Source organism: Accipiter gentilis, chromosome 11 (genome assembly GCF_929443795.1).
Source record: "Accipiter gentilis chromosome 11, bAccGen1.1, whole genome shotgun sequence".
NCBI classification, from domain to species: domain Eukaryota; kingdom Metazoa; phylum Chordata; class Aves; order Accipitriformes; family Accipitridae; genus Astur; species Astur gentilis.
Genome location: NC_064890.1, coordinates 10,716,528 through 10,734,756, shown reverse-complemented (window position 1 = coordinate 10,734,756; position 18,229 = coordinate 10,716,528). Strand labels below are relative to the sequence as shown.

General features: G+C 36.6%; 1 protein-coding gene across 6 annotated transcripts in view; it reads right to left on the bottom strand.

Annotated features, from left to right (window-relative positions):
• Positions 1-18,229, bottom strand: part of PCLO (piccolo presynaptic cytomatrix protein) — a 379,284-nt gene that overhangs the window by 184,765 nt on the left and 176,290 nt on the right. For all 6 annotated transcript variants that reach the window (XR_007507699.1, XM_049814309.1, XM_049814305.1 and 3 more), the window contains exons 4-5: positions 12,021-13,244; positions 91-5,158 (exon numbers count right to left, since the gene is read on the bottom strand). Coding sequence is in view for 5 of the 6 variants with exons in the window: in XM_049814309.1 (XP_049670266.1) it covers positions 91-5,158; positions 12,021-13,244 (6,292 nt within the window). In the remaining variant the exon portion in view is untranslated. The remainder of the gene's footprint in view (positions 1-90; positions 5,159-12,020; positions 13,245-18,229) is intronic.

The window sequence follows — 18,229 nt, the reverse complement described above, 5'->3', positions numbered from 1 at the left end:
AGGGGAAAAATAATAAAAATCATCCTGAAATGAGGTGGGGAACATCAAAATTATATTTCAAAGAAAGATCTGCTGCTGTGTCATACTGACCTGTAGTAACTCTTCCAGAAGTAAGATCTACTGCTGCATCAGTTGCCCCAACTCGATAATCAAAGCTATTCTTGCTTTTGTATGCAAACAGTCCAGCTTCCGATAAATTTGTGTCGGACATAGATGGTTTCATACCTCCCATTCCTCGGTAGCCATATGACCCTGAACGATCATACTGATAATGGTCATCTCTGTAACCAAAGCGGTCTTCAGGAAGTGTAGTTGGTGGCTGCTGTGCTGTACAGCTCCTACCAAATGGCAATTTATAAACCATATCACAGCAGACAGCTCTCCTCCCTGCAGTCAGATCCACAGGCTTTTCATCATCTTCTATTACAGTTGTTACAATACCTGAAGCAGTTTCATCCATTGTTACTACTGTTCTGTGGGATTTTGTAGTGCTAAGGTCAACTGCTCCACTCTCCATTGGCTCTTGAGAAGTGGAGAGATCAGTCCAACCGTTTGTAACACCAACAGGTGGTACAGTAACAGGCTTCGTAGTAGCCCATGTCACTGCATGTGTTGAAGTACCTAGGGATAAATTTATTGGCACTTCATCTCTACCTGCAGAGAATGCTTGGCTGCCTGTTACTCTGTATGCAGGCTCAAAATGTTTTGAAGTTGTTAGCTGAAGCGGCGTTGTCATCGCATGTCCCAGATCCACAAGGCTGGCTGTACTGGCAGTGTAGCTTACAGTGGCGGTGCAGGTCATTACCGTTACTGTCTCAGTGACTACAGACAGGGAAGGATCGGCAACACATGCAGTGCTAAGATTTATTATAGCTGGCTGGACAGTACTTACTGGCCGCCCACATGTATCACTTGCCGGCATTTGCCTTCTCACGTCCATGGAAACAGCAGACAGATCCATACAGCTGTCTCTCATTTCAATATCCATCTTAGTTAAAGTGCGAAGATCTATGACATCACCCAAAGGATGGAATCTTCCATTCTCTCTATACCTGGGTTGATCTACTATATGTAGTGGCTCTGGAGGCATAGTAATAGCAACACTTCCTAAACCATAACCAGGCCCTGGGCCCTTAACCACAGACACTGTTGTCTTGGTTACCTCTGTTGTTACTACACCTGATTTTGAACTAGGTATTTTTTCAAAAGTTGATTGTGTTGTGACAGGAATAGCTTGCAAAGCACCTGAAATATACATACTCTGATCTGCCATACTTTGAATTTCCATAGTTTTCATGGATGGAGTAAAAATTGGTTGCATAGGCTGGGGAATCGGTTCTTTAGGAGGTGCTTCTAAAGGCCAGCTGGTAACAGCCTGACTAGTTATAGCTTCTGTGGGAGTTCCTGGCTCAGATGGCAATGTGATGACAACATAGGTTTCCTGTGAGGGTTTTGTCAACCTTGGTGAAGATTTGTTAGAGTGTGGAGACAAAGGGGAAGTGGGAGATGCTATTTTGTATTCAGCTGCAGAGACCAAATTCAGAGTCATACTTGAAGTCAATGACAAACCTATTGGTTTGGGCTGTGTTTCTGCTGGCTTATGAACAGCTATTGGGAGTGGAGGAACTGCTGGTTTAGGAGCAATTGGAGGTTTAGTAACTTCAGCAGGCCTGTGACTGAAAACAAGCCCTGCTGGAATGGAGGATGGTTTGGGTGGTACAGGAGGTGGTGTTGGGGTGTATGTTTTTGTGATAGGTACCACATGATTCTTTAATACAGCTGTGGACTCTAGTGTTGGAACACTTGTGACTGAAGGTACCGCTGTGGGAACCGTTGCTGCTGGAGTCTTAATCTGTGACTTCTTTTTGGGATAAACAGCTGGCTTGGGTAAAGTAGGTGGAGGTAATGGCGGTGGAGGAGGTGGTGGAGGAGGAGGAGGCGGGGGTGGAGAAGGTTGTGCAGGAGAATCCAAAGAAGAGCTTCTAAAAAGCGAGAATACTTTGGATGTTACAGCAGGAGCTGAGGAAGGCACAAAGACCATGCTGGCCTTACTTACAACACTGGGAGTAGGTACAGAAGATGTTTCTGATGCAGGCTCTGTAACTGGTACTGATGCTATACATACAGGTGGTTGCTCAGATGTAGCACTAGTCAAATTAATTCTTGTTATATCAACACCCAATTCTTTGTGTGAATCTTCATGATGAATTTTGACAATGCCAGCCTCTCCTGTACTTTTCATTAGTCCAGCTGCTTCCTTTTCTGCTTTGGAGGTATCAAAGGTAATGGCATCAGTTGCATATTGCTTGGGTTTTATAACTGTAGTTGCCATTACTGAAGGTGCAGTTTCAAGCAAACAAACTGCAGCCTGATCCACACTTTCCATATCTGATGCTATAGATGGCTTTTTAGTGGCTCCGGCAATAGATTTATAAGGCATGCTCACTTCAGAGTACTCTTTTGTAGATGTTAAGGGAACTTGGGTTATTATCCTGACACCTTCGGAATCTACCAGTTTACTTACAGCATCTGCTGTATCTACATAACCTGTGGTTGCACTATCTATAGGTGATGAACTGTCTGTGGTACAAACTGAAGATGTAGATGATGTTAAGGAAGCTGTATCAGAAGGTAAAACTGATGCAGCACCTTCTGATGTCTCAGAGTATGTCAACATAGATGTTTCATGAGAAATTATTTCTTGAATTTCTCTGGCATAGTCTGTTAAGTATTCATCTTCAATTTCCTCTGCTGTAAAATGCTGTGTTATTTTAACATCTGGAATAGAAAGTGCTGTGCTGCTGACAGGTGATACATCTGAGATTGCTGAAGTAGTGCTTGATGTTAAAGATGTACTATCCACTATTTCTCCAACACTAGATACCTTTGTATCGGATGTGGGAACAAAACCTGAAGTTGGTTGTGTTGGACTGGACCCAGGGGTTAGCTGCGTTCTCTGTCTTTTCATAAGCTCCTCATAAGCAGCTTCTGCATCTAACAACTGCTTTTCCTCAGTGATGGAAGTTACTGCGCTATCTAATACAACTATTTCATGACTTTCTGGAATAATGTAAGAACTAGAAACAATATCTTCTTGAGGCACAATAGAATGTAAAGTCTCAACACTATAGTAGTCTTTCTGTAGATCAGTAATTTTTTGTGGTTCTTCATAGATCTGTTCTGAAGCTCTTACTTTTTTCTCTTTTCCTCTCTGTTGTATATATTCATTGCTCTCATCTTGTCTCACTACAAGATTAGTATCAATAGTTCCATTGTAAGTATCCTCTACTAAAGATTCATAAATATAATCCTCTATTAACATTCCACCATATAAAGATTCTTTTTCAAATATTTCATCTTTTTCATTTGCAATTTGAAATGACTTGGATTTATGGGTCTTATGCATCATCTCTTCATATACCTCTTCGGCACTTTTCAATGTCTTTTGACCACTTTCTTCTTTTGGGAGTCCAATTGGTTGTTCGTCTGTTGGTGAGTATAGAGAGACAGCAGTAGGCAATTTGTAAACTTTTTGTACTTCTATTATTTTTTCTGGGCTGATTTCAAATCCTTCAGGATCTGACTCAATACTAGGTGAATATTCAGAACAGGAAGATCTGTGCAGCTCTTCCATTTCTGCTGCCTGTCGTAATTCTTCTGTTGGAGATGCATCTTCAATGGGAGAAAGATTACTTGGCGGAGTCTTTGGACGTTCCCTTCTTCTCTGAGCTCTTAGTTCATCCTTGTCCTTTTTAGATTTTTTGCTAGAACTTTTTCTTTGTTGCTGTTCTAATTCACGCTGTTTCTCTTGCTCCTTTAGTAGTTCTTCCTCTTCTCGTAGTTCTTCTTCTTCTGAAGAATCTTCAATAGTTGGGAGAAGAGGACCATGTGACCGATGCCTGGCTTTGCGCTGTTGTTTGCTCTCCCCTCCCAGTTTTTTGTGACTAGGACTGCTGTCACTATCTTCATCAAGTGATGACACTGAAGTAGGAGATGTACCTGGTGTGAAACTAGAAGCATGTAAACTAGAAGACCCTTCTCCTCTAGATCTATCTTCTGGTGAATCTGTAAGACTCTCCATCTCTAGCTCAGGCTCTTCATCAAAATATAAAATACCTTTCTGTTGTTCAGAAGCTTCAGAATATTTGTTTGTTATTGTACTATTTAATTCTATTGTTTTGAAACGCCGAAGACCGCCTCCTCCAGTTACTGCAAGTTCTTCACTGTCTTGACTTTTAGTTTCCCTGTATTTTGGCTCTGGGCTTTCATCAAAAGTCTCATCATCGTCATCATGCCATGAATGTCTTCTTCCTGCATCCTCATCATAGCTTGCACTACTTTTCCGTGCCATTCTTCTATGTTTTCCAGCTGTTCCTCTGGCTTTGCTTTTCACTTCTTCTTTCTTTTGGCTTTCAGTTACACTGATTTCTTTGAGTTGACTTCTAATGAATTCATCGTCTTCAGAACCTGAGGCGTCTTCATCAGCACTCATCTCTATAATCTGTTTCCTAATGAAGTCTTCCTCATCGCCTGATCCCTGACTGTCATCCCGTTTGTACTCATCACTGCTTGAAGAGCCAACACTAGCTCTTCTTTTTCTCCTCGGGACAGGTGAGTTTTCACTCTCACTGCTGTCTTCCAGAGAATCATAGCGTTGTCTTCTTGCTGATATCTCATCTCCTTCATCATCTTCCTTGTAGTCTGCCTGGGAGGAAGCACTTCCTTTGCCATCTTCTACAATGGTTCCTTCCCCTTCTTGAATAGCTCCTAAGTCTTCCTCATCTGAACTGTAAGATTCTGGAGTGACTGGCAAAGGCTTTGTTTTATGATGATCCTTTGCCTGTTCACTGTACGTTTCATAAAGCTCTTTACTTTTTGCAGATTTTTCATCAGAAAGTGTACTTGCCTGAGCTTCCAAAATAGACAGTACAGTACTTTCCAATTTAGCTAGATCCGAGGGGCTTGGTGGACTTTCTTGTGAAATAGTGTCTTTTTTATTAGATTCTCTGAGTAAATCCTTTTCATCACTGGGGATATGACTTGGAATTTCACCAAGCGAACTTGATATCCCATCAGAAGAATACCCGGTGTCGCTCAGACCTTGTGGACTTTTCTGTTGCTGAGAGCTTGATGTGTCTGATTTGTCATCCTCCTTTTCCTAAAAAAATAAATACATACGCGTGTGTATATATTTATATATAAATTCTTAATGTCTCCAGGCAATTAAATACATGTGATCTTTTTCTAAAAGATGAGTTAATGTCTCAGGTGAAAAATTATGATGCCAAGAAGAATTATATTAAACCATAAAAGACTGAACACTGCTTTTGGTATTCAAAGCTATTAAAATAATACAAAAATTTCCTCAAATTTTGAGTTTTTGCATTGAATCTAACTATGCTTTGCATGGCTGTCCACACTGGCAACTGATTTTATTAGTGGAAAGATGATCTTCTCTTTTTCAATATAAACAAATACTGTATTTAATTGTTTTCAGAAGACTTACTAATCATAATAAATCATTTGCTCACATGTGCAGGGGACAAGTTGTTTGGGGGTTAATTTAAATGAGCATTTTAATTACCTATGTTTCAAAACTGCCTACATAGTTCCAGATACAAAGTAATATAGCTTGCCAAATGTCAGTCTGTAGTATTTCTGGGGTCTGCTCATTTCTTTACCCATTTAATTTTTCTATAATTGTCTAGAAATATGTCAATCTTCTCAAATTTTGGACCTATGGTTCCATTTTGTTGATTTAACTGTTACACATTATAACATGCAACAGAATACATGGAGTATTGAAGTATGATTTAATGAAATTTGGAATGTCCCCATATCTGCAGTTCGGCACCGTACAAACATTTTCTGAGTACCTCATAAAAAAGAAGTTTCTCCATAAATTTGTAGTGCGGAGGTAAGCTGCTGGTAGGGAAATGTAATTGCAGGGAGGAAAGCATGAGAGTCAGCTATTAATAAAAAGAAAAAAGGAAGCAAACAAGGCAGGCATACCTAACTGGGCATCATAACCAATGTTTTCCTTCTCATCCCTAATTAAACACACTTAGTTGTTCTCCTAGCTTCCAGATCCTTCTACACCATTCTGAATGACAAGCACCTCTATCTCCTCCTTTAGATAACAAAAATACCAAGAATATCCTACAGCAAGTATTACCACACCAGAGTTTCCCTCCTGCTTCTCTCAACTGGGAAATGCTCTGCACTGAGTGAAAGTACCTCACCATTCCGCTAACAAAACAGCTCACTCTCCAAATGACAGGTCATCTTAGCTGACAATCTTACGAAGTGTCCCCACCTCCACTAGCAATTTGAGAACAAGCAGCCCAAAGTCTCATGATTTTAATAATATGAAGTGATCTTCATATTTGTTATGGCCCTCAATAATACAAGTAGGTAGTATTTATCAACTTTGCTAATCTAAGTCAATGATTTCAGCAGTACAGCAGACCATTTATTTAAAGGTTTAATTTATCAACTTCCTTGGCAATATGCTGAGTTAAAAAAAATACTGTGGAATAAATATATTATGAAAACTATGACAATGGTTAATTATAATTTAAAGGTACATTTACAGTCAAGATACGTTGCTATCAATTACAAGTATTTTCAAATGTTTAATCACACTAAAGTTATATTTATTTCCAAAATATCATAAACCAAATATTTGCTATCACCAGTTATTTTATTTCTAAAAACCAGTCAGGTTTTTTCATTATTTAATTTACATTTAAAGTACCTGTTCTTGCCTACAGACATATCAATGTGCACATAATCCTACATTAAAACACTAATATTAATATTACAGTAATCTACTAATTAATATTATATTAAGAAATCTCTATTTCACAGGAGTGATTTATTATCTGCAAAATCAGATACTAACATGAATATAAACTACATCTGTTCTTAACTATATTGTACCCAATATGATAAACCCAAATATCTGATATGAGAGCAAAATCCATTGCAATCAAATATCAAATATGAAAACAAATATTTCTAAGGAAAACTAATTATAAAATTGTGATTAATATATAAATATGGGGAAACCTATAGTACTCCAAACAACTTTGGGAAGTCATCACCACTTAAACACTTCAGCACTTATTATTCTGAAAAATGTACTCTTGGATATTCTCCAGCCCTTAATGACAGAATTATATATACTCTTCATAAAGAGTCAGCAATGAAGCATAGTTAAAAATATTAGGTTTCATATGTTATATTTACATTTTCCTTCCCTTTATTAAAGAATAAACTGTTTAAGGGGAACTTATTGGCCTATGTTTTTTTTTAAAAAATATGCATTTCATTAAACCAAAGGATTTTTCTACCTAGAAATATTACGCCACTCACTAAAATTTCACCTATGACATTTGATTGTTATTTTTTATTTTATTTCCAATATGTTCATACTTATAAAGACATACCCAACCAAACTGTTCAAGCTCAGAAGGTCTCCTAGGAGTAGCTGTACGATTGCATCTATCTATTGAAAGTGAATCTGTCAGATCTTGGTTCTCCACAGGGAGATGTAGTGATACAGTGACTTGTAAAGCAGAGACAGAAGGCGTCAACTAAACAGTTAAAAACAGTTAAGCTCAGAAATAGGTATACAACAACTGCTCATGGAACAACTGCAGCCATTCTCCTTGTAATTTGTGATGGGGCCACTATCTGTGAGTCCAATGTGTAGTATCTACTCAATGACCAAACCAGAGGCGATGGCAAGGAATATTGCTATTGCCTGCTCTGTTGTTGAACCTCAGTGCATGACATAACATCACTGCTATGAGTAATAGGAAACTGAATATGGGAAAGACTATTTGTACAGTAAGGAGAAGAAAAAGACCTACAATAAAGAGGGACTTCCTTTATCACTAGAAATAAAAATGATGGCAAAATCCAACTTTCTTTTTAAGGCTACCACAATATGAATATATTTTCTATCTATTGTTGTCTGTCGCATGATACATCATGCAAAAATTTTCCTGCACATCATGTTTCGAGATCATACGAATGTAACCAAATAATATTTGGTCTTTGTGCTTTTTTCCCCTATTTCCTACAGGCTCTGAATTGGGATATTGTCATTAGCTACACCTATTCTTAAATGACTGGTAATTTATTTTCTACAGGGTGGGCCATCACATACACAAAGACAGCATCATTGTCAGACTTGTAAACTTACCATAAACATAAGATCTTTAGGTGAATAACAAAATATTGCAGAAACAATGCTGCTGAGGATCATATATATATTCAACAACTCTTGGAGAATGAAAAATATATTTTAATCAATAAGAAAAAAACCCTACTTTTTCCTTGCGAAGTGGAAGTACTTTGGTACATGTTGAATTACTGGGCCTTTCTGAGTAGTTGAATGGTATTTGTTCTGAAAGTTTGCCTAATGTGAGTTTTTAATACTGGACAAATTTAACTCTAAGACAGACATTGATGGGAGGATCTTCTTGAGACATGAGGAACAAGGAGACTTATAAAAGCTGTGGGCTGGATAAGACAGTTTAAAAACAGCAAATGCAAACTCTTTAATTAATGGTAAAAATAATTTAATGTAGGATGTATTTGTACTATCCTAGTGGCACTTCTACAGTGTCAATGTCAATACATCATAAATCTATTTTGCATTAGAAGTTTTTGCTGTAGAAGTATTATTTATTCTTACACTTTCTCAATTTTAATATTCTTATTTCAAAATATAAAACTTAGTGCTTTAAAAAGTCCCATTGGTTATCAAATTCAGTCAGAATTCTGTTAAAAGAAAACTGTGATTTAAAAAAAAAAAAAGTCTTGTCACTTTTAAAAATTATTTATAGCTAGCAAGATTACATTCTGTTGCACAGAACAGAAATTTTATTTGGAAAGGAACTCATGATTTTTAAAAGGTCATTCTGTTTATAGAAGAAATAAAGATATCTACATTATCTAAAAAAAAAAGTTTCAGAGAGTGAAAAAAAGATTTTGGTTGACTAAACTGTTTAATCTGTAGTTGAATTTTATATTATTAAAATGAAACATTTTATTTGTGCCCAGAAAATCTGCTTACAGATAAGCCTTCTCCCTGGTCTGTGTTTTGTAATTAATGGCATGTGTTAATAATTATGTCAATTTACAATATATTAAGTTCTACCTGGTTACTCAACCTAAGCACACGATCATTCTGCAGTAAACATAAGAAGGTAATAGTAAGGGCACTTATATAATACAGCTGATGTGTTGTAAATATATGTCCAATTTACACCACGGTAATGTGTTCATGTAGATGTGCTGAACTGCCTATATGTTAATTTGTGAGTTCCAAGATGACTGGGTTATACTGACAGACTGTACGTCATAATCATCCAAGATTTCTAGGCATCCCTGTTAGAACAGCTAACTGCTATTGCACATGTGAATAGTAGGTATTACAAGACGATATCTCAGGAAAGGGTCCTGTAAAGCATGAGCAAAGTCAGTTTATTCTTTAAAATCTTTTTGAAGAAATTACAGTTTAAAATATTACTGAAAAAAGAATGTTTTGAAGAAAAAATGGCTTTATGATACCTTAAATCATACTTTGAGCCCAAATATTTAAAAATTTTTCAATATTTAAGTCACTTTTGTTTCAAAGGATGCCAGATCTGTAAATACAATTGATACCTGTGATTTTCCAAGGATCATTCTACTGATTGTACTGGATCACAACTTTAGCCTCTCCATGTCTTTAGGGACTTGTTGGGGTGTTGCTGTCTTTTTTTTTTTTTTAGTGAAAAATGAGGATAGTATTATTTACTTATCTCATTGGAATACCACAAGAGTTAGTAATTACCATTTGCACAGTTTGGGATATAACATGGCATCAGCAGTTTGTCAAGTGCAGAAAGTATTAGGTTTTCCCTTGCATCCCTGTTTAAAAATACACCTACCTGAAATCCTTTATATGATTGTGTCCTGAAATACATGTAAAATATATTCTTCAAAGTCTAGATATTGTCCCTTACCCACTGATATGGAATCAATGTGTGATAGCTAAATTGTTATCTCCTATTCCACTTCTGTCACATGCTCTCTTGGGAAGAACTGTATCTAACAATGTTTGATGCTCAGCATGGAGAACATTAAAATACTTCAATAAATAAAAATAATAAAAAAGAGTTCTTTTTATGAAGTACAAGCTTGACACCAGCTTTATTTTTAATTCTGAACAATTTGAGCTGCTGCCTTTTTTTTTTTTTTTTGGTTAGGATTTTTCCAAGGAGAAAAAAAGGGGGAAAAAAAAATGGGAAAAAAAAAGTCTTTTTTTTGGTGTAAAAATAGCTATTCCTTTTTCATTCATTCAATTCTGGTTTGTATTTCAGAGTGTTCTAATTTTTAAAATACTTAAAAGTGGATATATATGGGGTTTGTGGGTTTGGGTTTTTCTATTAATGAAACTTCTGCTTTACAAACTTTAGCTAAGTGTGCTTCAAAGTCTGATAAGAGCAAAAGAAAGATAATGCTTATTTATGGTATTAACTCAAGAAGTCCTGATTTCAGTTAGAAAGCAGTGGGAGGAATTAAATATATGTGAAATAAGAGTGAAATATATGTGTGCACCACATTAGAAATCACTAATTAATCTACAATTAAAACCTGTCGCTATCAGAGATGGAAATTCAATGTATCTTAGATTTGTCTACAGTATAACATGCATTCACCTCCTTACAGAACATAAAAATGACCAGACAGGACTGAGACTAGCATGTGATGAAAATTTTCCCTTATAAATGTTTTTCAACAGAAAAAAACCCCAAATTTTTAACAACACTAACAAAATTCTAATTCTACTTCTTAGGTTTTCTGATATGAATTTTAAAAAATCCCCAGAAGGGACATTTTATTAACTAAAATTAAGCTTATTCTTCTTGGAAAGTCCTGCAATAATGTCTTATGATATGATATAATCAAATTGATATAGGATTCTCTTAGATCTCCTTCCAGTTCCTTACAGAAGGGAGTATTTCTGTCTATGTTACTCTGAGCATAATTCAGAGATTCCCTTGCTACAATCAGGGGACACTATACCTCTTGATACCAGCAAGAGGAGGAAACACAACATGTGATAGGAGATATATTTCAGACAGGAAACTTGGTTTATAAAAATAGTAGTATTTTCCACAGCACAATTTCTGATTTGGAATATTTTTCTGTCCAAATAACTTGGTTACCACCATGGGAAAAAAACAAAACTAAAAAAACCCAATAAAAAAAAAAAATCAGGACCTAATTTTCAATGCTGATATAAAACACCATCATTTTTCATTTCTCAGCAAATTGTGTATATTACTCACTTCAACTGATTAAGTGACTTGGTGACTTCACATCCAGCAAACACATTTCTTTAAGAAATGCAGCCCTCTAGTACGTGCTATCATAAACTCATCCACTCATCTGACTTGATGATGAGAGCCCACCAAGAACCCTACCTAAAAGTACTTGTCCATATGAGACAGGCAAATGAAATAGTAAAAAGATGTAAAGATTGCATACTTTAATATACCATGTTCAGGCATCACAAAGTATTCCTCAAATGTTTATTATATTTTGGTATTGCAAAACACTGCACACCTTACCATCACAGATTATTCCCTTTGGGGATTAAGAACTATGAAAACATTCCAATTTCAACAATTAAACTCCAAAGTCTGGAGAGTCTACAGAAGCAGGTAAATAAATCAGAAATATTGGAAAAATGATTAAACAGGAACTTTGTCTTAGTGTCAAATGCTTAACTGCTTGAGACAGAAAATCACGCAAGAAGTACTGAAAGTTGCATCTAGATCATAGAACTATCTGGTGAAACTTTCACTCAACAGGAGGGATTGATTTTACAATTTAGAATCATCCTATACTGGGAATAACAATAAAGAGCGGCAAGACATAAAGGAAAGGGTCTGTCAGGATCAGATTCTAAACTGTAGCAAGGCAGAAGGGGGAGGGGGAGTGAGAAAGCCACTTACTATTTTTTCTTTCACTGCTTCCACATGGTCAGTTCCCAGCAAAGGTGCTTTTTGAACAGGAATTTCTTCTTCCTGAGCTCTTTCAGCTTTCAAAAGCGTTTGTGAAATCCCAGTTATCAAACCCTCTTTCTTAACATCCTCTTCTTTCTTAGCTTGCGGTTCCTTATAAGGTGCTTCAGCTTCTGCTTTCTGTTCAGCAACACGATCTTTAGTCTCAGCTGTAATTTGTTCTTTTTTGTCCTCTGGATGTGAAGTGCTCTTTTCTGGGACCACAGGTTTTTTATCTTCTTCCAACGTGCTTAGGGGCTTCTTTTGGTCTGAACTTATTGTTGCAGGAATTTTATCTGCTGAAAGTGTCTTTGACAGTTTCCCTTGCTGAAGTTTTGGTTCTTCTTTTTGAGCTTCCTGTTGGATTTTCTCCACTGATGAAGTTTTCATGATTTTCTCCTGTTGAAGTTTTGGATCTTCTTTCTGAATTCCTTGTTGGATTTTCTCACCTGAAACTGCCTTTGACAACTGGACCTCCTGACGTTGTGCATCTTCCTTCTGAGCTGCAGGTTGGATTTTGTCAGCTGATAGTGCCTTTGCCATTTTCATCTGTTGGAGTCTTGGGTCTTCTTTCTGAATTCCATGTAAAATTTTGTCAGCTGAGGGTATCTTTGCCAGTTTTGCCTCTTGAAGTTTTATGTCTTCCTTCTGGACTCCATGCAAAATTTTATCAGCTGAGGATGTTTTTGCCAGTTTTGACTCTTGAAATTTTGCATCCTCCTTCTGAACTCCATGCAAAATTTTATCAGATGAGGCTGCCTTTGTCAGTTTTGTTTGCTGGAGTCTTGGGTCTTCCTTCTGAGAAACACGTTGGATTTTATCAGCTGAGGGTGTCTTGACAAGTTTCCCCTGCTTAAGTTTTGCATCTTCTTTTTGAATTCCTTGTTGGATTTTATCAGCTGACAATGTTTTTTCCAGTCTCCCCTGTTGAAGTTTTGGAACTTCCTTCTGAACGCCTGGTTCTTCTTTCGGTTTTGCTGCTGCTGGAGTAGGCGGTGTGGAAGTCTTCTGAGGGGAATGTGAGACAGCCGGAATAGGCTGTTTTTGAGGAGCAGCAGGCGGTTTGGATACTGGTTGTGAAGGACCTGCTTTCGGAAGTGGCACCTTGCCCATATCCCCAAGTTGTCCTGACATTGCCCTTTGGGTCTGGCAGTTTAAGCACAGCCATTCCTGTACCTGTGATACAACAAACATATGAAGTTACTTATTTAAAACTTAGCAGTAACATCATACGGCGTTTTCAACTGATTCAGCTGAATACTTTTAATCCGAACACTACGCATACTGAGAATTTATTATTTTCTTTGTTTGTTGCTCTTGCAGGAAGACCCATAACACCTTTCTAACAGAAATGAAGCATGTCAGGTTCCAGAAAGCCAAGCTGAACAAATATAAAAATACACTGTGAAAACAATTACATTGTTCCAAAGTATTGATGACCTTTATGTACGAAGTTTGCTTATATATTTCTAACAGCTACTGTCTTCTAAAGCCTCTATAATCTATCAGCAGGTCTCTCTAATTTTGTGAATCTGAGTAAAAGGGGACCAACAGGGACTCATGGATCTTTGTCTTTCTCTTCAGAAGTTACCTTCCCCTCTTGAATTTGTGTATATATATCAGTGTAGAAATTTAATACAGCTGTAACCCAGAAGGACAATCACCTGTCTGCTCTCTTTACTGCTAAATCCCTGCTGCACACTGGCTCCTTTTACTCTTCTTCCCAGAAAATCAGAAAAAAAGGACAAATGCTTGTATCTGTGCAAAAGATCTTCTTGCCAGTTGCCTAGCTACTACATGAGAGGAGTAATGAGACTGTTTCCAGTGGGATTTGGGGTACAGTTTCTTTAGCAAAAGCAAATTTTAAACACAGAAAGTACTGAAAGGAAAGAAAAAGCCCAGAACCTTCTGGATACTAGAATAGATAATGAAGCTCTACTTCACTAGTGCAAAATGGGCTTCACTGGAGAAGAAGAGATCTATGCTGTACAATAAATTCTTTGTATGCTTGTTTTTAACTCCTTTCACTGTGACGATGGAAGGTCTCAGCAATTCAGTTATTGTATCTCTCTGATTTAGAGAACTTAGTGACCTACTGAATATGAAGCACATGAAAACCAGCAAAATTGTTCTATTAGTAACTATATAGGTAATACTGCTGATAATATTAGGGTATTACGGATGACTGATCAGTTAAATACCATCGAATACTGCACAACATCCAACGGTATATAATCAGTTGCCCAGAAGATGTGGCATTTAATTAGCAGAAGGGGCATCTGGATGAACTGTGCAGCCCCAGAAACATTCATGCATTTTATAATAACAATACAGTGATAAATGAGGCAACACCAAAAGCAGAGACTGGAACGCCAGCACTGCCCCTGCCACCAAAGAATGCCCGAATGACAGGGGTGTAAGCACCAGACTCCCTGCTCTGCTTCTGCCTCCAGGCAACCTGCCTTTTTCAGCGTAGAGGGGCCTCACTTCAGCAAATGCACTGGCAGGTTTTCCCACGGAGAGTACTTAACACGCGGTGATGCCAGCATTTTCTCATTGATATGGCATTTCTCACAGAGTGATAAGGGTTGGTCATGATAGGACCACAAATGGCTTTTCAACATAGTTAACCAGAAGTGAGGCATCTTTCTAATAATCTCTAACGATGGAGCTTATGTGCTCAGCTCGCACATCCAAACCAGGATATTTCTGAGCACATTGGTATCATTAAGACATTTTGAGATTAGCTGGTTTCAAACACTTTCTGGAATTATCTAAAGTCTACCAAAACCCCAATTTGTGAAGTCTATCTGCATATTTCAGATCCAAATCCCATTGCTAAATGACTTTACAATTCTCTTGGTTTTTGTTTTTAAAATAATTGAATCACTGCTGTGATGCTGCCCCTTTGAAAAAATAGCTGATTAAGCTAATAAGTGAAATATAAATTGCAAGAACTGCAGACAAAATGACAATTGCATGTGAAACAAAATTTAGTAAGAAATGTTCATGTGGGCTAATTTTGTTGAAATGGAACTAAGGAAAGGCTATTTAATGTCTAAAATAATTTTCTTTGTCTGACAATTTTTTTTTCATTCACAAGAAATGCAAGAATGCATGCATTATCATTTAGGTCATCTAACAATTGCCTTGTGTATTTATTATTCTACTTTTATAGAAAATGACCAAACTAGTGAGTCCTAGTAATTGACGCAAATAAATATATATTAAAAGTATTTGGCACTATTGTCCCAATAAATGCAGTTTATCGATTTAATCAGCTGTCTCCAAATGCAATGAAGCCCCTAATAGTTACTATACCCTTTGCAACTCTAAACTAAATGTGGCTCTGTCTCAGACTATTAAATATAATTTAGGTTTAGCTTTTCTGTGGAAAAAAGCATTAAAACATAATCTGTCAGGGCAGATGATCCTTCTCCATAGGACTTAAAGTGCTCCAACTAGTGTCTAGGAAGCACTAATTAAGAAATACAAATAAAAGTAATTTTTTTTTTAAAGAATGTGTAAAATGTAACTTAGTTTTCTTGCAAATATTTGTTAGAGGGTTTTATCTGGAATTTTTACTATATTTTCCTCCATTTTTTATGGGCAGCAACATTTTTTTTCCTAGAAAACAATATCGGAAGCCATAAGTATGTTGTGAACTGTCTTTTATAAACTTCAAATGGAAGTAATACACCAGGAAACAAATTTGGCTAACAGAAAATCATGCTGTTAGTATTATCAGGAGTCTGTAAGTGACTAAATACACTAGATAACATTTTGCATAAATAGACTACAGAAAAAAGATCCAATTTCATAGTACCCTTGATTCGTTTCTCATAAAGATTGTAAAGACCACTACACAAAGTTGACTAGATAATTATAATAGATTAATTTTTTAAATTAAATTTATTGGAGGGCCTAAAAGCTTTTAAACCCACTAAAAAGGGGACAGGTTTTGCCTTCTCCAATCAGCCTGACAAATACTCATTTCACAATGTAAGCAGAAATAATACCATTATTATTTGTCCTAATACATCTTCTGTCAGCATGGGGCATGGGAATAAGACAATACTTAAATGTTATTAAACTTCTCAGAATCTAGCTTTAACCATCTTTAATTTCATAAAAACATAATTAAGTGGATTCTACCATGCAATAATCCATGGTTCAACAGTTTGCTGAATTTCACACACATGCTATACAGACATTCTTAAAGAACATGTTACTTTATTCATTAATTGCGCATGTTCTTCTCACAGGACCATTTGTTTGTGACATAAGTTCCATTTATTTCCTTATTATATATCCATATCCAGTTTCTAGGGTCTCTATACTTGTTTCTTTTCTATACATCTACATTTGGCTCTTACCACTTCTAGCTCTGCTCGTTATGTAGATCCTATTCAGCAACTTTAGTAATAGTATTAAGTATTTAAAAACCAAAACAGTTACCCAGCCACTGTTTCCTCTCAGCTTTGCTCACGGTCCCTATTCAGCCTCTTTTCCCTGGAGTAAAGTTCTTCAACTCAAGGACTGTGCTTTGTGCTGAGCACATAGTAGAACAAGTCTCTTAAAAAGGAGAATAGTGACAATTAACATGAGCAAGGGAAGGTGATGATGACCAAATTGGCAAACTGCACTAAATCTTGTCAAGAGAAGGAAGTCCCAGTCTTGCCTCCCTGACATACTGATGCAAGTGATGCTAGTGAAATGACCTGGAATTGTCTGGATATGCAGTGATTTAATGAACCTTGCTATTGTCTTCTTGGACTTTTGTTATATCTGCATCTCTTTGCCACTTTATTTTTTAGTGTTGTTATATAGGCATGGCAAATATTTCTCCCAAGCTGTGTGTTTTAAATTCCAATCTAAGTTTTTATAATCATGCAGATACTTGATCACAAAAGAGCCTACAAAAATCTTCTTGTATCACCAGCCCTCTAGCTCCTGATTCTCTGTCAGAATGGTTCTCTGTAAAATCAGATTTTGTACGGTGAAGTCATATGCCTCAGTTTTAGACCTGTCTTCTCCTCAGTTAACCTCATGCCCTGAATGCAAGCTTTTCCCTGAAGCTATCTTTTCAGTTAGCCTGTCAACCCAAATTTATTAGGACTTGGGAAATGGACATCATCTTGTTTCAGCAGTCTTCACTAGATAAATCTTCTTAGCTCTTCACAGAATTCTTCACACCCTTTGGTTCCTGAATTGGCAGTAGACACTATTACTGGCATCACAAGTGATACTAGTGTGCTTTAATATTCTGAACCCATGGCTCTCTCCCTGTGTTTTCAGCAATTCTTACAACCCCATATTGCTGGACAGAACAAAGTAGCTGTGTCACAACGTTTTCCTCATTCAGTTTTGTAATAAACAAATGTCATCCTGAAAAGGGCATACGTCTAACATTCATTGTGAATGTCTATTTTTCAGTTGTCATGCAAGACCTCAGGCATTTCAGTTCCCTTGCTTTTGTATTTGCATACCACAATGTTAGATAATTTCAAGTTGAAAATAATAGGGTCAACTATTCCATCTCCCTGCCAGTCAAGGATTTTTTATTGCAGTATGCTGATGAATTCATTACTTACTCTTGGCAAACACTAATTGGTAAACAAGAGTTTTTCTTTAACTGAAAGTAACTCAAAGTACCTAATATATTTGTGAAGGTGAAAACAAATGCTTCTTCCCATAAAACATCTCTAAGTTACTTCGGAAGGCAAAAGCTTTAGTTTCATTTAGACACTAACCAACTCAACCAACTACTTCCTTAGATCATATTTTTATCCCTCCCTAATTCTTCTTCGTTACTGCTTGCAGTACAGTAAAATCACAAAACCAACATAGGAATGAAAAAAGCATTAAGAAATAAATCTCTGAAAAATTAATATCCTTCTGATTTCAGTATCTAAAATAAACACATTGCAAAACAGAATCTTTAACAAAAACCATATTCTAATTATAAAAAACTGAATAGATCTATGAAAAGAAAGCACGCTTTTTCTCCCTAATTACCTCATAAACAAAACAGGGGGAGAAGCAGTGCAGGCAGTCACTAAAATATTTTTCTTATTACTCAAATTTGCCATCTTCTTTTTTACTAAGCATAGATTTGAGTATGTGTCTTAGAAAACAAAAAAAACATACATTTCGAATTA